Here is a 13,787-nt window from a genome sequence, read left to right as displayed (position 1 = left end):
TCCAATCTAATTATTTTTGAATTTTAGTTTTACTGCCAACAAAGCATGTGTGCACTCACAGCTGCAGTACCCATTGTTATTCTTTTTGATAAATGAAATTCTGAAAACTATTTTCTTCTTTCAGGAGCGTCACGCAGATGACTTGATCCAAAACCAACACTACCAGGTTTGCTGACCAGTCAGTATTACAGAGAAATCAGATAAAGTCAACTCACACATAATTGCAAATCCCACTAAGAATGAAAATTCGTCTACAAAACCATCCTGTTCACAGCATTCATTTTTAACCTCTCACCTCTAATCCTTTTCTCTGTCAGTCTTTATTCTCTCTCACTATTTTATGTCTATCATTACAGTCAATGTTTGTCTGAACTTTCTGTTCTTGTCCCTTCTGTGTTTTAAATACACTAATCTACATGCTTTTCCTTCACTGTGTCGAAATCAATGTTCAGTGCATCAACTCCTAGTGAGCTATGTCAATGCCCTCATCAGGAACAACCTGCTAAGGCACAATCCCAATGATCATATTTTGGGCTGAAATTTTAGATTATGGTCATGCGGAGCCCAGCAGTTACCCCTTACTACAAATCATTGCATCTGTGTCATTTTCATGGGTACAGATGAAGCCCACACATCCCTAAATATCTTGAATAAAAAAATGCTAGCTATATCTAGATAGGTGGAATTCTTAAAAAGGATGAGGCTCATTTTTCAAATATTTTGTTCTGTGAGCAAAACACGTACGTCATTATAGGAAGGCTAGTGTGGTGCTGTTTCTTCTAATATTTAAGATTTGTTCATGTGAACTCTTTGGGATTTGTCAGTGGAAGGATGGTAGTTGAGAAAATACCAAATAAGCTCAGTAGTTAAGAACTGTTATAAGTTCTATACTACCTAAAGGGAATGCATCCTTTGTATCAGTGAATAATTCAGTTAAATAAAAGTTACTAAAATTAATTTTGTGATTAAAAGCAAGGAAGTTATGCTTAACTTTTATAAAGGCTGGTAGGATTCTATATGAAATAAGTTATGGACACTGTGAACTTTGTTCTCTGCACTGACTTTACAACAAAAACACTGTTCAAAAAGTCAACATAAATTGCTACTGGATTATCATGTCTCATTCACAGCAGCCAAAAAGACAGCTAGTGAGGGAGATGTGAATGCCACACTACTGCAGTCGAGGATGTTTTTGTTGGGAAAAGCAGAAAGATACTTACTTTGCATCTGGATTATGTTGTATTTGATCTGATAATGCTTCTTGTGATGCTGGGCATCAAGAGTGGAGAAATGTTCTCCAAAAATATAAGTCTGAAAATTTGAAAATAAATGTAGGTTCCATGATGTTCAGGCAGGTTGGAATATGTGAATTAAAAATCTTAAAAGTACCATACAGGACATACCTAGGGGAAGGTATGAGTTATTTATAATCCATGGAATATCCTTCTTTAAACATCTTTCTGCAGCTAGGTCAGCACAAGGCAGTAGGAGACTATACTACAGCCCTGGTGTTGACAATGCATTATACTCTGAAGATGGCATCACTGGATCACAAAATACTTATAGATGAAGAAGGCTATTCAGCCCATCTTAAATTATATAGTATTACATGGTATTTACAGCACAGAAACAGGCCTTTCAGCCGAACAGGTCATGCCAATGTTTATATTCCACATGAGTCTTCTCCCACCTTTCTTCATCTAACCCTATCAACATATCCTGCACTTACTTTTTCCCTCATGCGTTTATCCAGCTTCTCTTAAATGTATCTATGTTTGACGCCTCAACCACTTGTGGTAGTGAGTTGCACATTCTAACCACTGTCTGGTTAAAGACACTTCTACTGATTTCCCTATTGGATTTATTAGCAATTATCTTATATTTATGGCCCTTGGTGCAGATCTCCTCTTTTCATATCTTAAAGACCTCTGATCAGGTCACTCCTCAGTCTTCTAAAGGAAAGATTCTGGATAGGCATAAGCCCTCATTTCTGGTATCATCCTAATAAATCATTTTTACACCTTCTCCAGTGTCTCTATATCCTTTTTATAACATGGAGACCCAAATTGTTCACAGTACTCCAAGCGTGGTCTAACCAAATTATCCATCCAGAAAGACTCTACTGTGTCCCATTACAGGATGTAATTGTTTCTTAGATATTTCTAGGCTATTCATCTCCACCATTCTAACTATTAAGTGTTGCCCTGCATGAAGAACTTCCTGATAAAGTCTTGAATTTATTCATTGCTAATTTGAACCTGTGTCACTTGTCCTATTCTCAGTTTAATTTAAATTAGTATTCTGGATTAACCTTTCCCACATTCTTTACTAACTTCTGTACCTGTATGATCACCTCCCCGATGCCTCCTTTCCAGGCTGAAAAGCCCAAGTTTCTTCAACTTAGAGACACTGGCACAAGAGATTCAGCCTTCTGGCTTTTCTTTGCACTGTCTCCAGCACTTGAATATCCATTTTGTTGCTCAGTGACCAAAACTGGACACAATACTTGAGGTGCAGCACTGTACAGTTTGACTTGGAGTTACACAATAATTTATTGAGAAGAAGTCAATTCTGTTACGATTAGTGCAGCGTGATAAATGGGCTACAGTCTTGTGTTAGGTATTTATTTGCTAACATTCTTTTGTTTCTTAAAATCAAGAAGTAAAAGATTTGCCAAATTTTGATGTTTTTCCAAAACTGGAGATATGTGGCCCAATTGAAGTGTGTTATTGTTGGTGAAGATGTTATCGGATTGCTTTCACAAAACTTTGTCATGAAAATGATTCTCATCTCCCTGTTGATGAAGATAAAGTATCAACAGTGTAACTATGCAACAAGTTTAGTGTCAGGCCAAGGCAGTTTTGGGGCCTTGCACCACTAAACTGGTGCAGTGGGAGTCAGGTGCTAAGGTCTCAACGTACTGCCTGTGCGGAGTTTGCAAGTTCTCCCTGTGACCGCGTGGGTTTCCGTCGGGTGCTCCGGTTTCCTCCCACAGCCAAAGACTTGCAGGTTGATAGGTAAATTGGTCATTGTAAATTGCCCCTAGTGTAGGTAGGTGGTAGGAGAATGGTGGGGATGTGGTAAGGAATATGGGATTAATGTAGGATTAGTATAAATGGCTGGTTGTTGGTCGGCACAGACTCGGTGGGCTGAATGGCCTGGTTCAGGGCTGTATCTCTCTATTCCAGAGTTAAGTGGAGTGAGACTGTCTCCTCCAGGGACTCTCCCTATCCTTCACTCCAGTGTCAGATCAGGCCCTAAATCTACTTTGAGTTAAAATTACCTTAACTGTAGTGTTGGTGCAAATTGAAATTGCTTTGCACTGACACAACAGTTGCAGTGCAAAAACACCCAAGGCACATAAGGATAGAAATGATTATCGGCAATACCAGACATGGGCAGTTGACATATTTGCATCAAATTTTTCTCTGCACTATTTTCACAGAAGAATTAACCCATTATAATAGTGATGGGAAGAATTTGACAAGAATGTGTTAAGCAATTGTAAAATAACATCATTGATAGGTTTTATCCTATACTTTTTATTTAAATGATTATGTTTAATTGATCGTGTCAGATAAAACCCAAAATATTCCTAGTTTGAAACACTACTTTTTAAAAGTTTTTAGCTGTAATACAATCTCCAAAAATGTATACTTAGATTGTTCTTGCAACATTAAATGTATTCCAATTTTTTCAATTTTCACCAATTATAAAAAAGCATAATTGAAATATTCTCAGTAAGCTAAAGCAAAAAATAAAAATTGTAAGACCTCTACAAGTAACACATGATAATTGAGGTGTCTGTATGTTGAATGTTATATTGAGGCTCAAGTTGAATTTAGAAAAAACTAATGGGGAATGACCATTATCCAGAGCCCCCAAAAAAATGCAATCTTTTTCATCACAAGGAAACATTTGCAAGTGATGATATTTTCACACGACGGTGGTACATTAAATATCAAGCGTAGTGTTTACATAACACTTCAGATTGAAGCCCTTTAAATGCAGAAAGTTTGTCTGCTTAATATTTTTAGCAATGCAACTAATGGTTTGAATTAGTTACAGTAACAACTAAAGTGAAATAATGGACACTAATTTTATTGCATTGTTCCTTTTCATTTGGCAGGAGGTTATTAAAAATTTAGTGAAAAGATATGTTGCAGCTATGATCAGAAGTGCCAAAACTGATGAAGGGCTTACAGAAGAGAACTTTAAGGTAAACATGGCACTTGCTTTAATGGGTCTGATTTTCTGGTATTATTTTGATTGTGATTTTCAAGCCTTCAAATTTTTATGCATTTGCTTATTGTCCTGTACACTTAGTTCTACTGGAAATTTGATGGAGACAACTCAAAGTAACTTGGATTCAGAAATTCATTCTCTTTTTCTCTTGCCATTATCTTGATTCGTTTACTTACAAATATGCGCCCAAGTCAATAAGTTCTGGCTCAAAGGCAGTTCTCATCCATGGGCTTCTTTGCTTCCACTTTACATTGCATGACTACCATTAATGCCAGCCAAGACTTCAACAGCACTGGAATGTAATTGAGGTGGTACTGCTGCCTTTGGAGGTGTGGCGACCCAGCTCAAGAGGTGTTTTTCCGCACTTTGTGAAGGACAGCAGTGGCAGATGCAATATCTTTTGCAGTTTTCTGATTGCTGGCTTGTATGGCGTTATTCCAACTCATGGATTATTCCAACTCTGTTGGGATGTTGGCCGCCTCGAGGACTTCGCAAGGAGAGAGCCAGCTGTGTAACAGCCCCAACAAACAATTTTTTCTGCAGCACCTGTGGAAGAGTCTGTCACTCTAATATTGGCCTTTATAGCCACTCCAGGCGCTGCTCCACAAACCACTGACCACCTCCAGGTGCTTACTCATTGTCTCTCGAGACAACGACGCCAAAGAAGAAGATGTCGCCATGTTCTAGATTCCCTGACCAGTGGGAACAATCGCTCAACTTCTACCCTATCAAGCCCTTTCAGAATCTTGTATTTCTCAATTAGATCACCTCTCATTCTTCTAAACCCCAGAGAATACAGGCCCAATTTACTCAGCCTCTCATCATAGGACAACTGCCTCATCCAATTTAGTACATCTTTGCTGCACTGCCTCCAGTGCAAGTATATCCTCTCTTAAATGTGGACACCAAAACTGCACACAGTATTCCAGGTGTGGTCTCATCAAAGCCCTATACAATTTTAGTAAGGCCTCTTTATTCCTGTACTCCAATCCCCTTGCAATAAAGGCCAACATACCATTTGCCTTGCTCATAGCCTGCTGCATCTGCATGTTAACTTTGTGCGTTCTTGTACGAGTACCCCCAAGTCTCTCTGAACATCAACACTTACCAGTTTAACACCTTTTAAGGGCCTCCTTCCGCGGCGGCGGGAATTTTACCCTCGGCGTCCGGATGGCAAAGGCCCCAAGAGCCCCGCCTGGTTTTACCAGGCGGCCTTCTTGCGAGCTTGGGGGTGTCAGGGACCTCCTGACCGGGCACCTTGTGCCCAATGGAGGGCCATCCCGAAGCCCCAACCATCCCCAAAGCACAACACTCCACCCCCCCCCCCCCCTCCCCCACCCTCCCACCACCGCTGCACCCCAGCAACCCACCCCCCTTGCTTTGCTTGGGCCCGGCTGATTTTTTATGGCTTCACCAGGGACACTTACCTGAGTTCCAGGTCCATCCTTCCTGTTGCCTCCGATGGCTGGGTGTAGTTCTAGCAGTGACCACTGCTCCAGGTGGTGCTGCTGGGACTAAGAGCTCCCGGCCCGTTGACTAGCCGGCAGCTCCATTAGCCAGGTTTTCCTGCCTCAAGGAGGTGGAAGTCCCGCTGAAGACCAATTAAGGGTCTGGGGAGTGAAAAATCCAGGCCTGGCTCCCCAGGCCCAGCAGAGACAGGCTCGCCACCAACTTTTTGACTACTGGGCGGAGCTTCCCGCCCAACATAAAATTCCAGCCTATATTTAGTTGGTTGGTGTTGAGTCAACTTTCTTCCTTCTATGATTTGCATTACATGTTTTCTCAATGAAATTGATCCGGATGAAACTGACGAGCACAGCTGCCGATACTTCAATCTCCGATCCTGCTGTCTTCACAGTCCAGAGTGTCTGCAGCCACGGCATGCGGTAAGTCCATTGAGGTGAAGAAGGAGCAGCGGGACCCGAGAGAAGTCCTGAGAAAAGGTGCCCCGAACACCCAAAAAATCCATGAACGGCCCCCCCGGCCGCAACTTCAAAGCGCCCGCGGGAGATGGCTCGGAGAGCATCTGCAGCGCACTGTTGGCACTGCTGCATGCCTTTATTTAAACCACTGCAAAAAAAAAAACACTTAGCAAATGTAATCACCTCTAAGTCTGCCAAATGATGCTTCACCTCCCGAAGGACGTGGATGAGCTTTCCGGACGTCGATGGTGGGCACTGAGGAAATGGCTTATTACCTGCACCAGCTTCCCCCCCCAACCCCTTTACCCCCCTTCCACCACCCCCCCCACCCCCGTCCCCTTCCCTGCTCCACCCTCTCAGCTCACCCCCTCACAACCCCATCCCAGCCCGCCCCCCCCCCGCACCATCTTCACCCCGCACCCCCTTCCCCTGCACCCCCCCCCCAACCCCTCCTTCTACCCCTCCCCCTTGCATCCCCTCCTCCCACCGACACCATCCTACACCTGTGTAGGGGCCCCAACAACCCCACTGCCTTGTGGGCGTCTCGGGAGAGACCAAGGCTAAGGGAGTAAACCCTAACAGAAAATCCGGAGCGGAACCCCGTAGGCGGTCATGTGTCACCTTTGGCATGTTTCCGGCAGTTCCTGCAGCCATACTGGTGCCAAACGTCGTGTCCTGCACTCCTTTGGACCCCACCAGAAAGGCCGAGAGGGGGGTTTTGACGACTGGGCAACTCTCAACCTCCATAAATTTGCCCAGGCATGTGCCATGGAGAGGTCACTCCATAGTTGCCTCACAGCGACTAAAACAACACGGAAGGCAGCAGTTACGGGTTATAAGTCCAGATAAATTGGCGTAGAAACTGGGCGCCACGGGTTGCCTTTGTCGGTGGGAGAGGTCATTGCACCTCACTGGACAGCTACCGCCCGCCTCAAACCGGGCAGCCCCCGGTCAATAAGGTTCTGTCCCGCCACAGTCTGCCTGCTTCAATGGGTGCTTGGAGCTCAGGGTCGTTGCCCGAAAGGTGGACTGATACACCGCACCAAACAACATGAAAAAAGGAAAGAAGGTACCAGCCCTTCGCTTTGCAAGCTGGAACGTCAGAACTATGTGTCCTGGCCTGTCGGAAGACCTTACACAAATCAACGATTCTCGGAAGACCGCCATCATTAACAACGAGCTCAGTAGATTAAATGTGGACATTGCAGCACTTCAGGAGACTCGCCTCCCCGCGAGTGGCTCTCTAGCAGAGCAAGACTACACCTTTTTCTGGCAGGGCAGGGATCCTGAAGAACCAAGACAGCATGGAGTGGGCTTCGCCATCAGAAACTCCTTGCTCAGCATGATAGAGCCTCCCTCAAATGGCTCGGAACGCATACTGTCCATCCGACTGCTCACCACCTCTGGTCCAGTACACCTACTCAGCATCTATGCTCCAACACTCTGCTCCCCACCTGAAGCTAAAGACCAGTTCTATGAACAACTCCATAACATCATTAGCAGCATCCCCAACACCAAACACCTATTCCTGCTGGGGGACATTAATGCCAGGGTTGGGGCCGACCATGACTCATGGCCCTCCTGCCTTGGGCGCTATGGCGTTGGAAGGATGAATGAGAACGGGCAGAGACTGCTTGAGTTGTGTACCTATCATAACCTCTGCATCACCAACTCGTTCTTTCACACTAAACCCTGTCACCAGGTTTCATGGAGGCACCCAAGATCACGTCGTTGGCACCAGCTAGACCTCATTGTCACAAGGCGAGCCGCCTTAAACAGTGTTCAAATCACACGCAGCTTCCACAGTGCGGACTGCGACACCGACCACTCCCTGGTGTGCAGCAAGGTTAGACTCAGACCAAAGAAGTTGCATCATTCCAAGCAGAAGGGCCACCCGCGCATCAACACGAGCAGAATTTCTCACCCACAGTTGTTACAAAAATTTCTAAATTTACCTGTAACAGCCCTTCAAAACACTCCCACAGGGGATGCTGAGACCAAGTGGGCCCACATCAGAGACGCCATCTATGAGTCAGCTTTGACCACCTACGGCAAAAGTGCGAAGAGAAATGCAGACTGGTTTCAATCTCATAATGAAGAGCTGGAACCTGTCATAGCCGCTAAGCGCATTGCACTGTTGAACTACAAGAAAGCCCCCAGCGATTTAACATCCACAGCACTTAAAGCAGCCAGAAGTACTGCACAAAGAACAGCTAGGCGTTGCGCAAACGACTACTGGCAACACCTATGCAGTCATATTCAGCTGGCCTCAGACACCGGAAACATCAGAGGAATGTATGATGGCATGAAGAGAGCTCTTGGGCCAACCATCAAGAAGATCGCCCCCCTCAAATCTAAATCGGGGGACATAATCACTGACCAACGCAAACAGATGGACCGCTGGGTTGAGCACTACCTAGAACTGTACTCCAGGGAGAATGCTGTCACTGAGACTGCCCTCAATGCAGCCCAGCCTCTACCAGTCATGGATGAGCTGGACATACAGCCAACCAAATCGGAACTCAGTGATGCCATTGATTCTCCAGCCAGCGGAAAAGCCCCTGGGAAGGACAGCATTACCCCTGAAATAATCAAGAGTGCCAAGCCTGCTATACTCTCAGCGCTACATGAACTGCTATGCCTGTGCTGGGACGAGGGAGCAGTACCCCAGGACATGCGCGATGCCAACATCATCACCCTCTATAAAAACAAAGGTGACCGCGGTGATTGCAACAACTACCGTGGAATCTCCCTGCTCAGCATAGTGGGGAAAGTCTTTGCTCGAGTCGCTCTGAACAGGCTCCAGAAGCTGGCCGAGCGCGTCTACCCTGAGGCAGTGTGGCTTTCGTGCAGAGAGATCGACCATTGACATGCTGTTCTCCCTTCAACATGGTGGCTCCTCATCAGAGCCCTTTCCTATCCTGAGTGGTGTGAAACAGGGCTGTGTTCTCGCACCCACACTTTTTGGGATTTTCTTCTCCCTGCTGCTTTCACATGCGTTCAAATCCTCTAAAGAAGGAATTTTCCTCCACACAAGATCAGGGGGCAGGTTGTTCAACCTTGCCCATCTAAGAGCGAAGTCCAAAGTACGGAAAGTCCTCATCAGAGAACTCCTCTTTGCTGACGATGCTGCTTTAACATCTCACACTGAAGAGTGCCTGCAGAGTCTCATCGACAGGTTTGCGTCCGCCTGCAATGAATTTGGCCTAACCATCAGCCTCAAGAAAACGAACATCATGGGGCAGGACGTCAGAAATGCTCCATCCATCAATATTGGCGACCACGCTCTGGAAGTGGTTCAAGAGTTCACCTACCTAGGCTCAACTATCACCAGTAACCTGTCTCTAGATGCAGAAATCAACAAGCGCATGGGTAAGGCTTCCACTGCTATGTCCAGACTGGCCAAGAGAGTGTGGGAAAATGGCGCACTGACACGGAACACAAAAGTCCGAGTGCATCAGGCCTGTGTCCTCAGTACCTTGCTCTACGGCAGCGAGGCCTGGACAACGTATGCCAGCCAAGAGCGACGTCTCAATTCATTCCATCTTCGCTGCCTTCGGAGAATACTTGGCATCAGGTGGCAGGACTATATCTCCAACACAGAAGTCCTTGAAGCGGCCAACACCCCCAGCTTATACACACTACTGAGTCAGCGGCGCTTGAGATGGCTTGGCCATGTGAGCCGCATGGAAGATGGCAGGATCCCCAAAGACACATTGTACAGCGAGCTCGCCACTGGTATCAGACCCACCGGCCGTCCATGTCTCCGCTATCAAGACGTCTGCAAACGCGACATGAAATCGTGTGACATTGATCACAAGTCGTGGGAGTCAGTTGCCAGCATTCGCCAGAGCTGGTGGGCAGCCATAAAGACAGGGCTAAATTGTGGCGAGTCGAAGAGACATTGTAGTTGGCAGGAAAAAAGACAGAGGCGCAAGGGGAGAGCCAACTGTGCAACAGCCCCGCCAAACAAATTTCTCTGCAGCACCTGTGGAAGAGTCTGTCACTCCAGAATTGGCCTTTATAGCCACTCCAGGCGCTGCTTCACAAACCACTGACCACCTCCAGGCGCATATCCATTGTCTCTCGAGATAAGGAGGCCCAAAGAAGAATCTTTGAGTAAGATGCTCACGACACAGTTTCTGTATACAAAACAGACTTTATTCATACAGCATAGGCCATCAGTCCATATGGTACAAAGGGTAGCTTTGGGTTTCTCTCATTTCAGCTCTCCAACTCACCCGAAAAAAACATCCTTATACATCGTGGTCGACTACTTCAAAGGTACATTTCCCAGATAAGTCTTCATGATTTATTTGTTCTTGAACCTTCCCAAAGACAGTTTGTTTACCTAAATTAAAACAGACATCTATTCTATACTATGGATAATTGATCCCTCTGCCCATATTTATTACACTAACCATTAAAATTATACATGAATCACTCATGGTCAATGCCATTACAGTCAAATATCTCCCTGCACAGGAATTTCTTGCAGATGATAATCAGATATCTGGAGTGGAACAGAACTTACCCTCTCACTCACAGGCACTCCACTGTTCTCCTGTTATCCTTAGAAAGCCTGTTGCTCCAGAACCAGTTATAGTTATACAATTTGGTTTGATTATGAACTCTTAACTCTCCAACATGCTGGTAACAGTTAGCAGTCGGGACTACAACTGGCTGTAGAGTTCTTGCCTACAGTATACACAGATCTAAATATGCTTCTTCTGCACAGGGAGCAGCCCTGAGAAGGGAGCATTATTCTTTCTGGCATGTTCGTTGCTGGACTTGGGTATAAGTATTGTTGGGAGTAAATACATAGCATTTAAACATTAAGCACTGAAGAGAAATGTGAGAAACCACAGTTGAAGAGCTGTGACAACAAAGTTGGGGACAAAATTTACAAAATCACAGTTCAGAGTTAGACTATGAATGACAATTTAGTTGTGTTAAGTTTAGTAATTAATCCCAGCCATCACCAAGTGCTGCTGACTATATTTCTACTGATGTTGAACCTTGTAGGGCGAGATAACTGAATATCTTCTCAACATTCTGATCGTGGCCACATCTTTACAACCCAACTGAGATCATATCTGGGTTCTTTCTGGTCTATATGACTTGTTCCCTCGATGGGCAGCGAATTTACCAGTTAAATTATCAGGTTTGGAGAGGAGAAGTAGCCTTTGATGTATTACAAGATAATATAGTTTAAATCTGAATTTGGCTTTTCCAGTCCATATAAAATACAGTAACAGGTTTTATTGTTACCATAGGAACTGAAACAGGATATCTCCAGTTTTCGCTATGAGGTTCTTGACCTTTTAGGAAACAGAAAATCATCTCGAAGGACATATTCTACCAGCAGCGATGGGATGCAAATAGGAGACTTGGAGGAAGATAGTGCAGAAGAAATGAAAAACAAAATTGTGTCATTCAATTTGGCAGGTGAAAGCAATGACAGAAAAAAGCTGAAAATGAACTCTTTCAGTGTTTCAGCTCTAATCAAATCAGTTTCTGGAATTGACCTGAATGAAGAGAAGTCTAAAAATAATAAGCTGAGTAAGCAATCTTCATCAGTCAGAAATGGCAATCGATTCCAGAGGTACCCAAACGCTAAGAAGGATTCTTTTAAAAGGCTTGGCCTCTTGTTTAGCAAGATGAATGGGCAACTCTCTGAACCAAGTCCCGAGCCTGTGTCGAGCATTTCTGATGGACTACTTCAAGCACACAATACGTGGCAGGACTTCAAGTATTCCCAAATTGCCAGTCCTAACAATATAACAAAGAGTGAGAGCAGTCTTAATGCTGTTGGTCTTAATGAAGTAAACAGAAGAAACAGTATTGATAGCCAATGTTCAGCTAACCATAATGACTCCTTCAACTGTTCTTCCAATATTAGTACCTCTAACAACAAACTCATTGACTCATCAAGCGATGTCTATGACTCCTGGGGGGAGGCCTGTGACTTGCTAATGACCAGGTGGAACAGTCATCAAGAGGACTATGTAACAACTCAATTATAATACAGTGTACTACATCTAGATACTACTTTACCACAAGGGGCTTCGGGTCATGTCTGAGGAATTATTTTTTAAACTATTAAATATATAGAATGTATGGCTGTGAGGGTGTTTTCTGAAGAGAAACCCTGCTTTCTGTAAATTATAGCAACAACTTGTATTTGTATAGCGCCATTGATGTAATAAAACGTCCCAAGGCGCTTCACGGGAGCATTATAAAACAAAATTTGACACCGAGCCACGTAAGACAATATTAGGGTAGATGGCCAAAAGCTTGGTCAAAGAGGTAGGCTTTAAAGGAGTGTCTTAAAGGAGGGAAGAGAGGTAGAGAGGCAGCAAGGTTTAAGGAGGGAATGGCCAAGCTTATGGCCTAGGCAGCTGAAGGCATGACCACCAAAGGTGGAGCAATTAAAACCAGGGGTGCTCAAGAGGTCAGAACTGGAGGAGTGCAGATATCTCAGCAGGTTGTGGGGTTGGAGGAGAATACAGAGATGGAAGGATATGAAAACAAGGATGAGAATGTTAAAAGCAAGGAATGCTTAACTGGAAACCGAGGTAGGTCATCAAGCACAGGGATGATGGGTGAATGGGACTTGGTGTATGGACACGGGCAAAAGAGTTTTAGATGACCTCCAGTTTACAGAGGATAGAATATGGGAGGCTGTCCGCTGTGCACTGGGATAGTCAAATCTAGAGGTAACAAAGGCATGGATAAGTGGAGCTGGGTGATATTGTGGTGGAAATAGGCAGGTGTAGTGATGGTGTGAATGTGTGGTCAGAAGCTCCTCTCAATATCACATATCAACATGAAATAATAGCCCAAAATGTGGTGTCAAAATACCTTTGAGGCTAGTGGCTGTCACTGTTTATGCACAAATGCTGGAGCAATTTCAGCTGTGGGCAGATGTGTTATTGAACCCAGAAGTCAAAAAGTTATTGTTGGAGATGTGCCATTTGCTTCATGACAACACATCTTACTCTCTGTCTCTCCATGAAGTTCCTGTACTTGCACAGTAGTTAAGATGCAAATATGCCATTGGAAGTTAAGTCATTTTAAGTTAAAGTACCCTTTTAAGAATATGACGTGTTAATTACTGCCAGTAAACCTCTCCAGTACTGAAAATCCTTCTACATGCACCAGCATAGAATGCATCTTTAGCTATTGTCAGTCTAGATTTTGGTGAAACAGGGTATTCGATGACATGTCCAGTCAGTTAGATTTGTTTGTACACATGTAGGTTTTTAAAAACTTTGGCTTGTAGAAGTTGCTGCAAGTGTGAACTAATAACAGCTCAGCGAGGATTAGAGGGAATTTGGGAACTTGAACAATGGAACCAATGAGAATAAAGGACTGAGAAATAAACAGAGGAAGGACTGAAGGACGATGAATTAGAGTGGATAAATCCAATGTCACATCAGCTACAGAAAGAGAAATAAGGAGAAGTAAAGAAATATTGAGTTTATTTCCCCCCTCCTCCTATCCCAGAGGTATCATGATCAAGGTTTTAGCCCCAACATAGACTGCAGTGGTTTATGAAAGCAGCCCACCACCTTCTCAGAGCAACTAGGGATGGGTAATAAATACCAGTAATGTCCA

General features: G+C 44.4%; 1 protein-coding gene across 1 annotated transcript in view; it reads left to right on the top strand.

Annotated features, from left to right (window-relative positions):
• Positions 1–12,203, top strand: part of LOC137377861 (short transient receptor potential channel 5-like) — a 135,327-nt gene extending 123,124 nt beyond the window's left edge. The window contains exons 9-11 of the mRNA XM_068047932.1: positions 125–166; positions 4,130–4,219; positions 11,444–12,203. Of these exons, the coding sequence (XP_067904033.1) occupies positions 125–166; positions 4,130–4,219; positions 11,444–12,193 (882 nt within the window). The 3' untranslated portion in view covers positions 12,194–12,203. The remainder of the gene's footprint in view (positions 1–124; positions 167–4,129; positions 4,220–11,443) is intronic.
• The last annotated feature ends 1,584 nt before the right edge of the window (positions 12,204–13,787 follow it).

Source organism: Heterodontus francisci, chromosome 15 (assembly GCF_036365525.1).
Source record: "Heterodontus francisci isolate sHetFra1 chromosome 15, sHetFra1.hap1, whole genome shotgun sequence".
Taxonomy (NCBI): domain Eukaryota; kingdom Metazoa; phylum Chordata; class Chondrichthyes; order Heterodontiformes; family Heterodontidae; genus Heterodontus; species Heterodontus francisci.
The sequence above is the reverse complement of the archived record's forward strand: the minus strand, read 5'-3'. Positions and strand labels throughout refer to the sequence as shown.